Source organism: Nesoenas mayeri, assembly GCF_963082525.1.
Source record: "Nesoenas mayeri genome assembly, chromosome: 19".
In the NCBI taxonomy this organism is placed as follows: domain Eukaryota; kingdom Metazoa; phylum Chordata; class Aves; order Columbiformes; family Columbidae; genus Nesoenas; species Nesoenas mayeri.
Window position 1 is genome coordinate 9,597,506 of NC_137568.1, and position 18,047 is coordinate 9,615,552.

The 18,047-nt window shown below is 45.0% G+C and overlaps 2 protein-coding genes across 4 annotated transcripts; both read right to left on the bottom strand.

Annotated features, from left to right (window-relative positions):
• Positions 1 to 316: 316 nt before the first annotated feature.
• Positions 317 to 8,021, bottom strand: POLG2 (DNA polymerase gamma 2, accessory subunit). Of its 2 annotated transcripts, XM_080356409.1 has the most exons (10): positions 7,398 to 8,021; positions 6,893 to 7,019; positions 6,638 to 6,743; positions 6,083 to 6,256; positions 5,275 to 5,415; positions 4,947 to 5,027; positions 4,278 to 4,378; positions 3,391 to 3,528; positions 1,685 to 1,827; positions 317 to 356 (listed from the first exon to the last, which is right to left on the bottom strand). In XM_080356409.1, the coding sequence occupies exons 1-9, from the start codon at positions 7,891 to 7,893 to the stop codon at positions 1,821 to 1,823; spliced, it is 1,371 nt and encodes a 456-aa protein (XP_080212535.1). In that variant the 5' UTR covers positions 7,894 to 8,021; the 3' UTR covers positions 317 to 356; positions 1,685 to 1,820. The 2 variants fall into 2 exon arrangements, with proteins under 2 accessions (XP_080212535.1, XP_080212534.1); XM_080356408.1 differs by lacking the exons at positions 317 to 356; positions 1,685 to 1,827 and having other exon boundaries at positions 3,337 to 3,528.
• Positions 8,022 to 10,446: 2,425 nt separating this feature from the next.
• On the bottom strand, positions 10,447 to 17,587 carry DDX5 (DEAD-box helicase 5). 2 transcript variants are annotated; one of them, XM_080356210.1, is made up of 13 exons: positions 17,439 to 17,587; positions 15,812 to 15,977; positions 15,593 to 15,689; positions 15,372 to 15,505; positions 15,184 to 15,249; positions 14,593 to 14,734; positions 14,354 to 14,514; positions 14,009 to 14,181; positions 13,706 to 13,816; positions 13,407 to 13,468; positions 13,268 to 13,327; positions 11,794 to 12,018; positions 10,447 to 11,210 (listed from the first exon to the last, which is right to left on the bottom strand). In XM_080356210.1, the coding sequence occupies exons 1-13, from the start codon at positions 17,468 to 17,470 to the stop codon at positions 10,828 to 10,830; spliced, it is 1,812 nt and encodes a 603-aa protein (XP_080212336.1). In that variant the 5' UTR covers positions 17,471 to 17,587; the 3' UTR covers positions 10,447 to 10,827. The 2 variants fall into 2 exon arrangements, with proteins under 2 accessions (XP_080212336.1, XP_080212337.1); XM_080356211.1 differs by having other exon boundaries at positions 17,463 to 17,586.
• Between the last annotated feature and the right edge of the window lie 460 nt (positions 17,588 to 18,047).

An 18,047-nucleotide genomic window follows, 5' to 3' on the forward strand; every position in this document is an offset into this window, starting at 1 on the left:
GTTGTAACAATGCAAATGTTTTAGCTGGAAATTTTGTTCCTGTAATATAATGTTTAAGCGATATTTTTTTTTTACAATTAAAAAATAAACCCCTAGTTTTTAAGATTAATGCAAACAGATAGAATTCCATGAAGTCTAGATAGTGGTAGAAGTTGAACTAACCATGAAGGCTAATTATAAAAGATCCACTTTTACAAGACACCCCTGGTGTACCTCGTGGAGGGTCTCATTTCATTTTTCTCTCTGGTCCTGTGAAATGGAGAATCTACCAGCGCCAGCAAACTCCCTTCCTCCCGCTGTGTGCGTGCGACACGGCCTCTCCTGAGTAGTTACATTAACCACAGTTAATCCAAAAGCTGAAAGAAATGCACAGTCTTGATTTTAACTTACAGAAAATACTTAGAATATGAATCAACATTTCATTGCATAAACAATTTTTTTTTCTTCTTGGCAGAAGAGAGAAGCCATTCTCAGCCCCTGATCATTTCTCTCGTGCTGATCTTGCTACTATTCATAATAGGATTTGCTCTGGCAATTGCATTTTTCATAATTCCTTCATATAAAGCAAGTGAGTTGAATGTTTGTTTCATTTTCCAGAGGTGCTCATTTATGTTGTCAGTATATTTTAGTGTGTAAACATCACGTTACAAGTTACACTCTTGGTATTTTAGGATGCTGTCAAGTCTCCTCTTAAGCAGCATAGCCTACTTAACAAGACACTGACAAGGCAAAACCATCGAGTTATGTTTTAGATGGCAGGTCTGGGATGGGAGATACAAAACAACATCTAATTTAATACACATAAATGTTGGAAGGAATTGGACCTCATTGTTCTTAGTTAAGAAAGGAAATTCTATTTTAAAATGGCCTTGGTTAAGAAATAATTTTTGTCATGATAATAACATTATCTGAGATCTTCAAATATTAAAAAAAAATATCGTGGAGCTGTTTATTTCACTGTAATAAAAAATGATATATGTATATAGGCATGTGTTTGTTCTTCTTTTACAATTTGCAGAAAAATTTAAGTCTACTAGGTCCTCAACTGGCCTTACTTCAACAATAAGTGCAGAAGAGGCTGAAGACGATGTCATATACACAGAGATTGGTAAGTTCGTGTTACTCCCCATGCAGTCATGAAACTTGTTTGTGGGAGTTTGGCTGAAGAATGCTTTGTACTATGTGTAATACAGGCAAATTTCCGCAGGCACTACAAAAGCAGCAGAGTGGACACTTAATACTACTCAGTACATGAATAAATGTACTACTGACTGTGCCTGGCAGGGTGTTATTTGGAGTCCCCCAGGCTCCAGATCCATATTTGGCACTACCTGTCAGCCATGCAGCCAAACCTGCAACTGCTTAAATGAACTGAAGTTCCATACAAGAATCTACTGTAAACAGAAGTACAATGAGGAGTTGTGTTTGGGAACTCATGGTGAGGATTGGAGTAGTCGGAGAAAAAGAAAAGACAGCAAGTAGATCAGAGGTGCACCACCCATTTACTAAGAGCCAGAAGTGGACCATATGCAAGTTGCTGTCAAATAAAATGTGCATAGTTCCTGTGTTCTGTTCAAAGTTGTTCAGTACACAAGAGTTCTTTATTCCATGTTTCTTAGCTTCGCAAGACTGAGTTCAAACTGAAATTGTGAAGCAATACTAGACAACAAAGCAACTGACTTACGTTAGGGCATTGTGCTATTTCAGCCGCAGAAGCACAGCAGATTTATATTCAGTATGGAATCTCACTGCTTTATTTCAAGATTACTACAAAAAAAAATTCTGGTCGGTCTTGTAATTAACTGCAGCTCATCTTTAATCTAGAGCCTGTTAAACCAGAAGAAGAATATATCAACATTTCTGTTATTAGAAGAGAAGATGAAAAAGGTAAAAAATTCAAGCTCTAATATTGGAATATCTGATACACACCAATATGTTTCGGGGGGATTTTGCTGGGGGGAGGCAGGGTGTAGACAGCAGTTACATGCTGAAATAGCTTACTACAAAGAAATTAACATAACTTTGAAACATTTTTGATGGGGAAAAAAGCAAGCAAAACCTCCCAAATAAAAATATTATCAACATACGATGACCCAAAAATTCAAAAGCCTCATTATGAAACCATACGGGAGATGTTATTAGTGACCAGGTTACTGATGGTACATTAATTCTTCTGTTGTGTATCTGTAACAAAATAAATGAATAATGAATGACGTTATTCTGGTATTTAGCAGAGAAGAGGACATGTGCTACACTCTATTCAAAGGTCCTCATCAGAGACTGAGTACCAGGTAAGATGTCTTTTGTAATTAACTTAATCATGTATTTTTATAGAATCTTTCAGTCCTCAGATGTGATAAGTATCATGAAATCTGCACAGAAAGAGATGGTGTTTTGATACTAGTTTCCTAGCAGACAGGCAATATCGCTCGTTTTCTACTAGCAAGCAAAATCCCCAAGTCATAATCTCTATGGATTTCAATTTAAAAGCAGAATGGATAAAAACTGGAACTAACAAAGACCCAAATAGCAACCCCGTGGGACAAACAACAGCTTATTGCTCACATAGCTCTATAAAAAACCAAAACTAAACAAAACAACACAATCACTGTCAGGTAAGATCCTGCTGGACACAATATATAGTCTGGCATTATATGCATCTGATGAATAAATAGAAAGGCATAACTGACATAAAGCTTTCACCTAGACCCAAGCTCCTCTACATTTAACAATTCTCCTGAAACAGAAACTGGGTTGTATGCAAACATAAGATAAACAAAAGGCTGTAAGTCAAGTATTAAAATAAAAATATCCCTAGTGTGTTGTCCTCTTAGGCACACACTAGTTTACCATTTATTTCTTCTATTTCCTCTGACAATGTATTTCTGATTTTTACATTTATCAAGTGCAAGATGAAGTAGCTTAAATATTGAAGAACTGAGGCCACGTGATTCAAACACTTCCCTACAAACAGATAGTAGAAAGATACTTACTGATGCTATTAAAACATTTCAGACAGGAAAGTATTTTACATAAAACACCATTTTCCAACAGATACCTTAATTGTGTCAGCAATACACAGATGAAAGATACATTTTTAGGCTAGGATGGAATATTCTCAGTAAGACAGTAAAACTGAAGACATGAAAGCAGTTATGGTTAGCCCTGCTAATGGGGAACAAGTTCATCCCTTCCCTTTTCGAGGTAACCTGGAAGACCTACACCGTCTAGATTTGACAGAAAACAGATGCACCACCAACTTTCACCAGAACTGTTTGCAGAGAAACCAGAGTCTGTGATGCCATCGAAGCCAGTCCAGGCACAGATATTTAAGAAATCTATTTTATTAAATGAATTTAAATTTACACATTTTTGGCTGCTGTTACATACTTAGATAAAAAGTCCTTCAGCCTAGAAATGTGCATCATTTCCTTCATCGTGGTGTCTCTGCTCCTCAGCTGGACCACTCCACTCTCCAGAGTGGCATCAGTTATCAGCACCGTGAAGAGAACACTCATCTCATCGTACCTGTGAAGAAAAGAGCACACCTGCTACTGCTTTTGGTGTACGAAAAATTCAGATAGGTTATGTACAAATGACCATAAGCTGTAAATCTTTATTTTTGCTATACTGTGCTAAGCCCGGTGTGAAAACACCAGTTTCCTTGTTGCCCTTCCTTGCCTTCCTGATTACACTTATTCAAATTATTTAGTTACTTTATTACATAAGAAGAACGTTATTTAGTGACCTGTTACAAGAGTATTTTTGTAGAAGCAGACTATATTGTTCTTCTGTTACTTAATAGCCAGACTTACTCTGGAGACTACTGCACATCAACAAATAGCTGTATTTCTTTTCTCTCATGGAAAAAATATTCATCAATATGCTCAAGATCCATCAACATGAGTAGCAATCTGCTCCAGATTCACTCTTGATCAACAGCTCATATATAAAGCCCTCGCTGGAATAGCAGTTTCTATCTCCACAAATCATTCCATCACATACACTTATTTACGGTAATCATTCCAGGCTTGACAAACTTTTAGCTCAAGATTAGACACTAGACACTAGCACTTCATTTTAGAAATTAACTATCCAACATTGCTCTTTGTAATAAAATTAATTGAATCCAAGTTTATAATTCGGGATATGTGCCTTCAGTCATGCGGTTACTGCACTCGATGACTTTTTATTGGAAACAGGCATATTTTCACTACTCCACAGAAAGTATTTTTTCACCGTCACAGTTCAATTGATTTAAGACTGTTTCTCCTTACTTTGAATAAAGCTGTTCCAGAGATACATGCACGGTTTCAAGATAACCCGGCCATACAGAAATTTTGTTTTCTGACAGTTCATTGAACAATCCTTGACAAACCTGTGTTTAAAACCAAGAGTTAAATGAATTTGAGGGTTTGGAATCATATAACAAAGAAACCATTAAAACTCTAGTATGTGTGGTATTCGCATTCCTAGCTGGTATTAATTTTTCTGGCTGAAATAATCTCAAAGTAGAAAGCAGCCTGGCAATTAAATCTCCATTTCTATTTAAAAACATGCAACATAAGCTTCCTCCCTTTTGTTGGGGGGCTGGCTTAATGACTGACTTAAATAAAAACTTATAAAAAATCCTTCTGAAGACATGACCCACACATTAAGATAATTCTGAAAGATTAACAAGTTGAGAGGGATTTTTTAATTTATTTTTCTTAAATTTGCATGGAACAAATATCAGCTCCATTAACAGTACTAAAAGCAGCGTGTTAATGTGAGGAAGGCACCTACAACCTGCTGTTTGCAGTGTTCTCCTTTGGCAGTGACTCTCAAGCTGCACAGGGAAAGCACCTGAAATGCGTACAGCCTCAGAGAATCAAAGTACAGTATGTTTCTCCCCAATGGAAACAGTGTCTGAGTTATAAAAACGAATATAGTTTCTTACAACGTACCTGTCTCATCTCCGTTGCTGGACCTTTACCTACATCCAGGGCCACTTTGAGAGGTGCTAAACAAGGATGAAGCTTAAGCACCTAACAATTTTAGAAAAAGCAACAGATTACTAAACATATTTAGTATGCAATTCTAAACAGACCTAGGAAATATTAATTTTTCTCACAGAGGCAGTCCCATGGCTGCACCTGCTGGGGAAGGGAACAGTGATGGTGATGTGGAAAAGGGAGATATTTCTGTGCTTAAATTTAGCATGTTGGCTGTGGGTTTTGTACTCAGACCTGGCCCTGCCCTCCATCCTCCCTCACACTTTCAACAGAAAGTTACCTTTCTCTGTGAATTTTTCTTTTTAGTTAACGGATTCTCAGCTAGCTGTAGAGAATCAAAGAGGTATGCTAGTGCTCCTCGGTCCAGGTTTCCACTCACAGACAGAACGTGGGGAATAACATTCTTCCTCCCATCTCGGCCCTGGAGAGAAAAAAACACACCCACAAAGAGACACTTCAAACAGTGCCTCATGTTAAATGTATAATGAGGCACTGAGCTCAACCACACTTACAACATTTAGAATACATTCAGACATATATTTTAAAAAGTTACCAACAATTGCAAACATGTAACAATAACTAGCCAAGATTGTAATACTGGGGAAATCAGAAGATCAGAGGAGGATGTGATTATTGTCCTGTCTCTCTGATCATAAATGTGTATCTATGACCAACAGACTTGAAAGCCATTTACAGCATTTATAATCCATTAATCCACATATGCTTCTACATGTATGGAACTGGACAAGCTACAGAAAAATGTACAGTTTGTGATGTGAATTTAACACTGCAAAACATAGACTGAGCTTGTCTTGGCATCTGCTCACAGATAACTGACAACAGCTGTCTTGTCAATATAGCTCATTTCTCATTTCAAAGAATTAACTCATTGCAAAAAAAAAACCCCAAAATATTATTTTATCTGCTTTTGAAAATGAAGGTCTGACTGCAGAGTATCAATTGTATTGCTTTTACAACAAAAGAATAAAAAGATAGTCACACGCTAAGCAAGTGGACCAGCAAAGAAACCACTTCTCTCACACACTGCCATCTTTATCAAAAAAGGTTTTTAATATAGTAAAGCTTACAAGCAATTTTGAATTATCCCCTGGATACATCAGTAACAGTTCAGTATCACCAAGGTTCTTCAAAGTTTCTATTGTTTCTGTCCCCCATGGAAATCTGTAATTTAAGTTAAATCCTCTCCTTCCTTCTTCATCCTGAAAGTCGCTGCTGCTGAAGTTAGACGGGCCTACTGCAAACTGAAAACAAAACCATAGGAGAAGATCACTACTGTGTATGCTGTATTAACCACATAATCTGTAATGCAAGCCCAACTCTAGGATTTTCAGCAAGAGATTTTGATGAATTACAGCCCAAATCTCTTTATTGTTTCACAGCATTTTAATCTCAAATCAATTACAAACACAAAACATTTGCCTGCCTGCAAGTCACGTTGTAAACTACTTAACAGGTTTGTCATAAACTTACTTAGTTTTTTTGTTTCTCACAAGAAATATATGCAATTCCATGACAAGAACAGGCAAGCAACACAATGCCATCAAATTCATCAGGGTGTCTATCCCCCCTGTTTGAGGTACAAAGGACCAGGCCAAGACTTCCCGCTCGTACGCTGCTGTTACCTTTCTCCACCATTGGAGCCTCTGGCGTAACCAGTAATCGAGCCACTGTCCTGCAGTTCTGGGAGAACTAAACCATGCAAGCAAAGACGTGGTCCTTTCGCCTATTCTTTAAACAATAGCAAGGTCAGCAAGTTAACTCCTTAAAAAACAACAGGGAAAAACCAAGAGACACTATTCAAAAATAATCCAAGAGTGAAACAAGCGCAAACAGTTTGTTTAGGTATGAAAAATGGATTAATTCTTCTGCTACTCTACCTTCTAAGGTTTTTGTTGTGCTGTTCACTTTCGGGAAGAGAGTGAAAACAAACTCCAACCTGAGCCAGGCCACACGGCAGCCTTTTGTTCGTCAATTCTAAGCAGCTTGTATATTGTGCCAACGCACCTGTCAAAAGACAAATTGCTGATTCTAGTAGCCACAGGGGAAAAGAAATGATTTTTTATTGTTGCTATGTGCAGTCCAATTAGCATCGATGCTTTGCAGAGATCAGCTCCGCAGTGCAGCCTGATTTCTCCTGCTACTTTGGCAACTGCAACTTCAACATGTCTTTCCCCTAATTACAAGGAGAAGCATCCGATGTGCAACTTTAGCATTCGTTACTGCTCAGGTGTTTGAAAAGGACACAACCTCACAATGCGCACACGAAACATCCCCAGAACTCTTAACACAATGAAAAATTTCCTGCTGCTTCGCTCCCGGTAAGAAAACAGCGAGCGGGCTGCCGGGAGAGCCATTCACCCCGCTGAAGGACCAGAGACCCACCGGGCAGGAGGCTCTCCCGGAGCGCCCCCGCGCTCCGCAGCTCTTCCTCCGCAGCCGGGTCGCCCCGGAGGGCTCCGCGCAGCGTCTCCGGGTGCAACAGCCGCAGCCCCGGCCCGGCCCGCGGGGCGCCGGCGGCGGGCGGGCCGTGGAGCGGGGCGTCCACCGCGAACACCTGCTCCCGGGAAGCCACCGTGGAGTCCCACCACTGGGCCGCCAGGTTGTCCCGCAGCCCCACGCCCAGCGGCCCGAAGGCCGGGGGGCAGCCGCTGAGGTAAGCCCGCCAGGGCCGCGGCTCCGCGCCGCCCCGCAGGAAGTGCCGCCGCCGGCAAACCTCCAGCAGCTCCTCCCCGCTCGCCGCCTCAGCGCCGCCGGTCACCGCCGCCGCGTAGGGCCGCGCCGGGGAGCCGGCCTCCAGCCCCTCCGCGACCCTCAGCCGCCGCCTCAACGCGGGAGCGCGGCGGCACCACTGGCCGCCGTGGCCGCAGCCCAGCGCCATGTTCCGCGCCTCCCGCCGCCCTCATGGCTGGGGGTGGGGGTGGGGTGTCAGCCCAGGCGGTACGCATGCGCAGTCTGTCAGGAGGCGCGGGGGCGCGGCGGCCGCGCATGCGCGGTGGCACTGGGCGACCCGCCCGGGGCGGCGTTCGTGTCGCCCCGTGTCCCCCTGGGCCACTCACTCGTGTGTCGTGTGTCGTGTCCTCTGCGGCCGGGGCCTGGCTGGGGCAGCGCCCGATCTTCCCCTCTCCGCCCCGGCAGCCTCGCACCGCTCCGTGGGCTACAAGCGGGTGGTGTGTGTAGACCCTGCCCTTCGCTGTCACGGGAGCACGTCACCGCTGCAGAGGGAGATTTATGGGGGGAAACCCCACACGGAGCTCGCTGTACAGAGCAGCTGAGCGTTGCTTTGCAGGCCTGGGGCAATATAAAGTGTCTCTCCGCAGAAGGCAGAGCTCGGCTCCCGGTACAGCCCAGAGCAGCGCTGTGGAAATTTCCATCCGTGCTTAATCACCATCTTGTACCAGGGCCAGAAGGTGGAGCTTCAGAGAGGAGGAACAGTTCTGCGAACGGGCTGTCACGGAAGATTCCCGTAAAGTCGCAATGAGCGGGAATCATCTCGGCGTCGGTGCTTAATCCCCAGCCCGCGGGCTGGAAACAGCGCGTTAGTGGGGCACTGGGTCAGCGGGAGGAGCTGCTGCTCCTGCGCGCACAAACGACTTCCAGCTTCCATTTCTGTGGCAGACTGGACATGAACTCTAATCTACCAGAGTTTATTGTGAAAGCTGTGTAGCAGAGCTCTTTTTTTATATGTTTTTCTGTGCAAATATTTTAAAGGGTGTCCCCCCTTCCCCTGAGCAAGTCCCTTCCACCTCAGGAACACTCCCCCTAGGTGATGGGCATTTGGAAACACTGTAGGGCAGAAGAATTGTAAGATGGGGCCTTGTTCCTCAGAGTTGAATAAAAAGTACCCAGAACACACCTGCAGGAGACAGAACCTTGGAGGCCAAGTTGAAAATTACTGCAGCTTCTATCAAGGTAATTTGGCAGGTGCCAGCTTCCACCTAATTACACTGAAGTCCACCAGGAATCTACAACCTTGAACAACTTGTACTGAGAAGGCACCAGGTGCAGCTCTTCCCATCATTTCCTGATTAAGCTTCCCAAGCACATTTTCAACCACTGTGACCTGCAAACACCTATCTAGGTTTCACTTCAACAGATGTGGTTTGTGCCATCTCCCATCTCCAGGAAGAAAGAGGCTTATTTGTTCTTTGCACTAGTTAAAAATTACCCTAATCTGTCAATGTTTATTTACAAGTTGTGAATTTTTTGTGTACGTTTTTTAGTAGAAAGTTTTCCAACAAAAACTTTTCATGCGTTTTGTTTTGGGTAACTGACCTAGAAAGCCAGCAATTAACACACAAGATTTAAAATACAAATAACCCTCTTCCTCCTTGTCTTCAACACAAATGGCACTAGGAAGGGGAATTCTGCAAATAAAATTACAAAGACCCTTCCCTTGCCAACACCAGTTTTAGACTCGAGTGTAGTTATTTCAGGACTTCATCTGGAGTTGTCAGTACTTTAGTCATTCACTGTTGCTGTCAACTGATAAAACTCCATAGAAAAGACAGAAATACATAATTATGAGGCAGGTTAGGCTGTGGTTAAGAGCAGCACAAGATGAGCACAGACTAGCAAAAAAATATAAAGTATACAAGAAGTAGTGTGACTTGAGTTCAAGATAGCCTAGACAGAACCTTGCCTTGATTCTTGCTGATCCAGCCTTTTTCATCAAGCTGTAGTTAAGCATTGTTAAACTTGAAACTAATTGTTACTGATAAACAAGTGAGAGGAAGGATCTGAAAGTATTAACTGGAATTTGAATACCCTGTACTTGAAAGCATTAAGTACTTTAACCCCAGGACCAAGTATTATTCCAGCTCTGCTCCTAGTCAAGGAAACGCTGTTGCTTTGCTCAGCAGGGGCAGTGCCTTAGAGTCAGTTGCATCTACTAGAAGCCTTGGGGGGGAAAAAAATTCATTATGTTCATAAATTAGCCCACTTCCCTCCTCCCACTTCCATAAAGAAATCACTGCTCAATACCAGTTTAAGTATAATTTGAAGTTTTAATACTAAGATCTTCCCATTTCTCTGAAGCCCACAGGAAGCCCGCATGCTAACTCACAAGGCCTGACAGCTGCAGCTACATCACGCTCAAGCCTGGTCTGCACATAATGCTCGTGTGAAGGCGACACTTATGGTGCTGCAAAAGCTTCCTACGCTCGGAGCAGCTCACTAGCAACACCACTGTGGAGTGCTGGTTCGCCAGGTTTTCAGCTAAACCATTACTCCAGTGGATCTCTTCCAAAAACTGGCCCTACACTAGCGAGACAAGGCAGAGAGTCCTGTTCCAACAGTTACTTAGGAGCCAGCTTTAGTTTTCTTCCCCACAGAAGCAGAGCCTGCCATGCTAAGCAATCTAGCCCAATCAAGGCAAGGCTGGGTTGGTTTTTTTTTTTGTATAAGCTTAAATGTTTAATCAGACACAGTTGAGAAACCTTTCTAGGATTTAATATAAAAACATTTGACATTCCATTAATGTAAAGTTATGCACATGTTGAGAAAATTGCCATCTGAAAGAAAATTCGGTCTTCAAATATCTTTATTGGAAGGCCATGCATTGCCTCCTGTTACTGTATTTCAAATCACTGTACATTTACTTTGAAAACACTGTCTGCATTTTCTAGTACAAAAAACTAAAAATTGTTTCAGGAATGTAGAGAAATATTCAACTTAAATAGCGAAAAAGTGCACCATAATTACTGCTGCACTGCAGTCATTTCTGCATTTCCCATTTCTTAAATAACTATCCTGTTTTGATAACACACAATATAAAGAGCAATTATGAAAAACGGAGACATTTAAATACACTAAGTTATTGAGAGTAACTTGTTGGCATTGGGTAACCTATCATAGGAGCAGCACCAGTGGCGGGATACGCATACTGCTGCTGGTTCATGCCATTGTGCATGTTTGCGATGTTACTGCCGTACTGCTGGTCATAGCCATTCTGGTAAGCTCCTGCGGGGGTGCCGGCCCTGAAGCTGGCCTGCATGCCTGCAGCTGCAAAGCCATTGCCAAAAGGAGTTCCGTTACTGAAACTTTGGGCACTGTAGGCCCCGTTTTGAGTTTTCGCTCCAAAGTCTCTCTTGCCTAGCGCACCATAGGTTCTCTCAAAGTTCTCCCTCTCTCTAAAACTACTAAATCCACCCCTTTTGCCCGCAGAGTATCTGTCACGTCGATCACCTCGGGAACGACCTATCAAAAGAGACAAGACATAGTTATACCATATAGGCTTCATTTTACATACCACATTACTTCAGCTCATATAGCACAGGTTTGCCTTGCAGAGCTGCCTTCATTCAACTGGAGTCTCCAGTTGGATTTTTACTATCTAGATGAAGACAGAGAAAGCTGTCTGACCTCTGAGGAGAGTCATATACTCTCCCCACTAACTTGAGTGGTGGCATCAAGGCCAAAAGTCACTTCCGTCTTGCCAACAGGACACTTACGTCTCGCCAACAGGACACTTACGTCTCATCCATACGAGAGAAGGTCCCAAAACTAAGCCCTGAAGTGGTTTCTTTCAGAGCAAATACTCCAAAGTGCATCGTTGGCCAACACCAGCCACAGGTGCACCACAGCATGACTGTGGAGCATTCAGGGACAAAGAGGGTGTTGTTTTTTTGTTATTGGTGTTAATAAATACCTTTCCAGGTCACCATAACTGGGAGCTAAATCACCTTCCACATCCATTTTGGAGAGAGGTTGGAGGTGGAATTTGAGTTTCCATTTTGTTCCGAGAGGAAAGCTAGGCACTGTGGTCAAGAACTGTTCTTACCTGAACCTCTGTCTTCAATCAACTGAAGCAATTTGGGGTTGATGGCTTGATTAGCCTCACGAAGCACAGAGATGAGGTCATTTACTTGCTTAATATTGTTAGGAGTAAAGAATGTGTATGCTGTGCCTGTTTTGGTACTGCGGGCAGTTCGTCCAATTCGGTGGATATAGTCCTCTGAGGAGTTAGGGTAGTCATAATTGATGACAAATTTCACATCTTCCACATCTGTAAAGTGTTGCAGTGTGGCAAAAAGCAAGGTACAAAGTTTTGCACACCACAACAGCCAAATCGAAGATAAACATTAGACAATAGTACTTTAAAGGAAATAATGGCTGCAAAGAAGTGTGTTAGAATTATCCATTTCTGCATGAGTATTGTGGAAGTGAAAGTTATGCACACTCCGTCTGTTCCCGTCTCATCACCCACCCTGTGATCCAAAACCTTACCATAAAGGAGTATGCATTTGCTTGTCATTCCCAACTCAAGAGTCCCCTTTACAAATCATCAAGTGACATCTGAATGCTTCTTGCAGTAGGGCCACTAAAGCTCACAGCAGCCTCTTCATGTGCTCATTTGAGGACCTTAGAGTAAAAACATACAAGGTCCTTCACATACACACTCATTAGAAGCTCAAAAAAAAGGGGCCACACTGCTCGTCTTGCCAAGACCTTTGAACCGCAGCTGCAAGAAAAACATACCTGTCCCCCCAAAGTCACCAAGTTGTTTTTATGCACTGTGTCTCGTCTAGGCAAGCGCTTCCAAGAAGCCAGGGTTCACTTGAGAATGTGTCTCTCTCTGGCAGGTCTCGACATGACGACTACGTATAGGTGGAGGAACTTCGACTTTCAAAGGCATTTGAAAAGCCATTGCTTTCCTGCCCCACTTGCTACAGTGAGAGGTGGACTTTTTTTTTCTCAGATTTCATGTGCCAGTACTCACCAATTTGTACAAGGCTTAGTACATTTTAAAGCTGCTCTCTCCATTTCATGGTTGGAAAAAAAATTTCATTGAAGTTTGTAATTATTTTCTTCGACATTTCAGCAAACTCACTGAAATTCAAAGACCCACAGATCACAGCAGACAGTATGCACAAAACTAACAGTACTGCACCATGGCAAATCATGCAAAGCATGGAGAGAAGAGAAATACCAGGGGCAACGTGAACTGTGAATGAAACTGCTTATTTCATGAGAGAACAGTTTATGGGGTAGTAGTTTAAAAGATGATCTTTGCCTTTTGAAGATTACTGGCACACAATGCTCTCAGCTTTCACCTCTCTATTTGACTGGAAGCAGCCAGCCGATCACTTCCACTAGTCCTCCATCCCCCTCGAGTCCTCCGATTGTCATGCCTAGGCCTTGCCACAAAGACTGCACCTTTATGTGAAGAAAACTTAGAAAAATGCAGAGGTTAAAGAAAGCAATAGACTTTCTTTAAAAAGCTTTGGGCAACTGGCATTACGAGTTGTACTAACCTAGACCTCTGGATGCAACATCTGTAGCAATCAGGATCGGTGCTTTTCCATGTTTGAATTCTGTAACACAAGCAACTCATCAGTTTCCTCATTAAGTAACATAGATGACACGCTTGGAGAAATTGCTGGAAATACTCACCATTTAGAACCCAGTCCCTCTCCTGCTGACTTTTATCACCATGAATGCCCATTGCTGGCCACCTGAAAACACACAACTTGATTGACCTCAGCCCATTCCTTGAGTCACTTGATTAGTCAAAAATACAGCTAACTGGCAAACTCCAGACAGCTCCTAGAGGTAGTTGTAGCACTTTAACTGACACCTGGTGTCACTGTATGTGACAGTTTTGACACCATAGTTCAGAGGTCACTCATGAAAAATCAAGAGCACCCTCAGACCACTGGGTGGCTCAGGGAAGTTCAGGCTACTAGACTCACCCATCTCTCCTCATTTTCCTGGTAAGATCATCACACCGTCTTTTGGTTTCCACAAAAACAATTGTTTTGTTTTCCTTCTCGCTCATTATTTCTTCCATCAAACGGATAAGCCTATCAAGAAGAAATGATTGTTAGAGCTAGGATTGAGTTGTACTGTTCAAGTTTGGTTTTCTCAGCCTGTGTTTGGCTTTTTTAGTGGTCTCACACTACTGCCAAAAATCCACAGACAAATTCATGTCATACTTCATGAACTAAACCTATCAAAAAACCATATTGGATGCTTTTCTCCTACATACTACTTACTTGTCATCTTTCTCCACATCATGACACACATCCACAATCTGAAGAATGTTGTGGTTTGCACTTAGTTCCAGTGCACCAATGTTGATGTGCACGTATTCTTTCAGAAAGTCTTCAGCCAGTTGCCTCACTTCCTTTGGCCATGTGGCGCTCCACATCAGAGTCTGCCTGTCGGGCTGCAGGAAACAACTAGGTCAGTACGAGATCAATAGACAGTTGTGTCAAATGCCCAACCAAAAAACACAACCTACCCAGACAAGCCTGAATATTTAACTGCACTGCCCTTGCTTTAATGAGCACAGTGGCGTTTCTGTGATAGTGATAAATGTACAAGCCATTTATACTCACTCTGATCTGATCCACAATTTTTCTGATCTGAGGTTCAAATCCCATGTCAAGCATCCTGTCAGCTTCGTCAAGGACAAGGTAAGTACACCGCCTGAGATTGGTCTTTCCAGCTTCTAAGAAGTCTATAAGTCTTCCAGGTGTTGCAATGCAAATTTCCACACCTAAAAAACAAGCAGTAAAGTCAGCTGAAGTGGCTTTGACATCACCTCATGCAGAGAAGCATCAAGGCTTATCCATACCTCTTTCTAAGTCACGAATTTGTGGTCCCTTTGGAGCACCTCCATAAATACAGGTAGACTTCAAACGGCACGCTCTGCTATATTCCGCAGCTACCTGCTGCACTTGTTGAGCCAGTTCACGAGTTGGTGCCAGCACAAGACACTAGAAATAAGATGCCCATCTTTTAGCTCAATATCTATTTGGAGGTTCTAGTCTGACACTAGTTTTAAATGAAAAAAGTTTATCATGTATTCCTGCAGTGCCAGAATGACTGAAGTTGATTCAAGTGGCCCAAACCACCAAACTAAATTACCTGGCATCTCAGTTACCAGACACTGACCTATGCTGTGCAGTAAGACATCTGAAAGTCACTAGCTTCCAGAGGACAGCAGTTTCCAAGATGGGACATCTAGCCCTGTTCTGTACAATTTTAAGGACAATCCAATCAGATTTTATGGAATGTTCTTGGGAAACCACCAAAACATGGAATCACTGTAGTTATACAGAGAAACAGAATACAGCCATGCACTCTTATGAGCATGGACAGCTGGACTGCAAAAAAATCTGCATTCTCTAGAAATTAAGATCCCCTTTCACTTCGGGATACTCACAATAGGTCCATCTCCTCGTTCCAGGAATGGCTGATGATTTATATGCACGATAGCAGGCAACAAGTACTGTTTGGAAGAAAGAAAAGTCTCATTACAATCTCTTCCCAGAAGTGCTCAGCCTGCACTCTGCCAGGCCGTGCTTCCACTGCTAAAATGCAACATTATTCCAGGCTACAATCAAAACTTACAGACAGTGTTTTCCCTGATCCAGTCTGTGCCACTCCAACCATATCCAGTCCACTCAATGCAACAGGCCAACCTTGTGCCTGAATAGCAGTTGGTTCAGTGAAGTTCTGCCTCTGAATTACTTCCATAACATTTGCTTGAAGAGAAAATTGAAACTTATTAGCTTAGAGACTTGGTCTTAATCAAACCTGGAAGAATGACCGGTATGGTAGTCTTCACTTACCAGGAAAGTTAGCTTCATAGAAGTTTATAATTGGTTTTGGACAGTTATGGCCTCTAACTGTAACTTCTTTGCTTGCTCTGTACTGTTCAACTTCTTGCTGCAAGGCAAAAATCCCGTTATTATCTTTTAAGTTACCCCATCTGTGCCTGTTGGGCCCCATGACCCTCAGCATGTTTGCACTTTTTGTTTACTTTTGCATGAGTCAGATAGGGTACATACCACAGTACGTCTAGCTACATCAGGATGTTCTTGATAGAAGTTCTTCTCAAATTTGGGCAGCTCATCTAAATTCCATTTCTTTTTTGTAAGTTTTTCCCCAGGGTTTCCAAATTTCTTCCCAGAGAGAGGTCCACCTCTGCTTCCTCCAAAACGGGGGGCTCCAAACCTAAAGAAGATCATAACATAGAATCCAAGAGAATGGTTTTGGTCCTCCTCTTATACCACCTAACCACTATCTTTATGGCTTATCCTGTAACTCTACAATCCAGATTTATAAACTCCGCCTACAGGATACTGAAACTTCAAAAAAACATATTTTAAGTCACAGATACCACAACCTGTATATCTACAACTTATATTCAGGTGTTAAGTTTAACACGTATCTTTGCAGCTTCTATAAAATGAAATGGAAATGTCTATTAAGAAGTCCCAACACAGGCGAAGTACGGACATTAAAAGCTTTGTATTACCCCATAGTCAAAATGGTTTCCCACCCAATTGGCGCTCTCTTTGTGTGTCAGCCTGCACAAAGCAGGCGGGGGCAGTTATAAAACCTTGGCACGACTTCCCTGTAAACCATTTTCTGGCACGAAAAACCCAGACTTCCCTCAGCCACCATGTTTTACGCGGCCATGCGGTTTACATCGGCATTTTAGGTCAGGCCCCTCCACTGGGCAGAGGTTTATCTCCAAAGCCTGTCCTGGCAGCCCCCAGGCGCAGCTCAGCCGCGCCGAGCCCTGATCTGAGGATCTAAACGGGCCCCGATCGCTCCCGGGTTCGGCCGGGCTGGGAACGATCGTCCCAGCACAACACAGCGCTCCCAGAGGGGACCTGCCCGAGCGGCCGCTGCTTCCTGCCAGCGCTGTTTCCTTTGTCTCTCATTTCTGTCTACGCCACATTTTCCAGCCGCTGCCATTTTAGAGTCTGAGCTGGGCGGGGGGAGGAGGAGGAGGAACAAAGGCAGCAGCCGGCATTTTGATTTCCCCTCAGTCACCGCATGGCGGGGCCGGCCATTAACATCCGCTTACACAACACAAAGCGGGAGCCGGCCGGCTTCTGCCAGCGGCGGCCGGAGCCGCCGTCCCTCGCGAGGGGGAAGGGAAGGAAGAGGGAACCGCCCTGCCGAGAGCTCCCCGGGGCTTCGGCACCGCCGGAGCGCCCGGCCAACCCACTGACCCACAAAGCCGCCGCTCCCCAGCCCACCCCCGCTGGCGGGCGGGGAGAATCCAGCCCTGCGGGGGGCATCCGCACTCGGGGGTACGGCCCTGGGGAGGTGGGGGGGTCGAGAACCTTTCCCCACCACCCCCCCAAAAAAAAAATCCACGAGGCGCACCCCTCCAACGCGCCCTCGCACAGGGGGTGCGCTGAGGACGGGCCCGGCCCCGCCCGGGTCACCCGCCGCCCCCTCGCTGGGCGCTCCCAAGGCCAGTTCCCCTCCCCTGACTTCCCGCCGCGAAGCTCCGGAGGCCTCGAGACAGCAAGAGCTGAGGAGAAGGGCGCCAGGGCCCAACCTCCGAGACTCGCCGCCATTTTAAAGGGCTGAAAAAAACAACCACCACAAGCCCACGGTCGGTCTAAGAGTCCGGACGCTGGCGGCGGCTAGCGCCAGCCGGGCCCCCGGACTCACCCTCTGTCCCTGTCGCTGGAATACCCGGGCATGGTGATGGTGGCGGTGGGAGAGACGATCCCGGTCACTTAAAGCGGGTGGTGAGAGGTTGGACAGGATCCGGTGCCGTTGGCGGGGGCTGCTGGGTGTAGAGCGCCGCGCCGCCCGGATGCCGGTTATATAAGGGGCCGCGGGGGCCGCTGGGAACCGACTGCTGACGCAGCGCAGGCCCCGCCCCCCTCTGTTATGTAAGCGGCCCGAGCCGCCTGCAGGCCCCACCCTCCGCCCGCGTGGGCGTGGCCGCGGCTCGGCCGACTGACCGGCTTCTGCGGGGCCGGGCGGAAGTTCTCCTCCTCTTTGGGGCGTGGCTTCAATGCGTCACTGCCCGCAGCGCCCCGCCCGGAGGGGCCCGCGCTCCCCTCCCCCCCCCCGCCCGCCCACGCACGGAAGGGCGCGAGGGGCCGCGCATGCTCAGAGCCCCGGGAGGCCGCGGCCCAGCGGCGCCGGCCCGAGGCCTCCGCGCCGCGAATCCGCCGTACAGGGACGGGGATTTCCCCGCTCCCCGCTGATAAAGCGCAGCCTGATGCCTTTCAGCCCCCTGGTTTGCCCGCTCTGCTCCCGGGAGGCAGC

Coding starts and splice junctions, on each gene's coding strand:
- POLG2 (XM_080356408.1), bottom strand. CDS start 7,893: ATGGCGCTGGGCTGCGGCCACGGCGGCCAGTGGTGCCGCCGCGCTCCC. Junction 7,020..7,397: donor CCGGGAGAGCCTCCTGCCCG/GTGGGTCTCTGG, acceptor GTCTTTTGACAG/GTGCGTTGGCACAATATACA. Junction 6,257..6,637: donor GGCTCCAATGGTGGAGAAAG/GTAACAGCAGCG, acceptor TTTTGTTTTCAG/TTTGCAGTAGGCCCGTCTAA.
- DDX5 (XM_080356210.1), bottom strand. CDS start 17,470: ATGCCCGGGTATTCCAGCGACAGGGACAGAGG. Junction 15,978..17,438: donor TCCAGCGACAGGGACAGAGG/GTGAGTCCGGGG, acceptor GATCTTCTTTAG/GTTTGGAGCCCCCCGTTTTG. Junction 13,817..14,008: donor GATGTGGAGAAAGATGACAA/GTAAGTAGTATG, acceptor TCTTCTTGATAG/GCTTATCCGTTTGATGGAAG.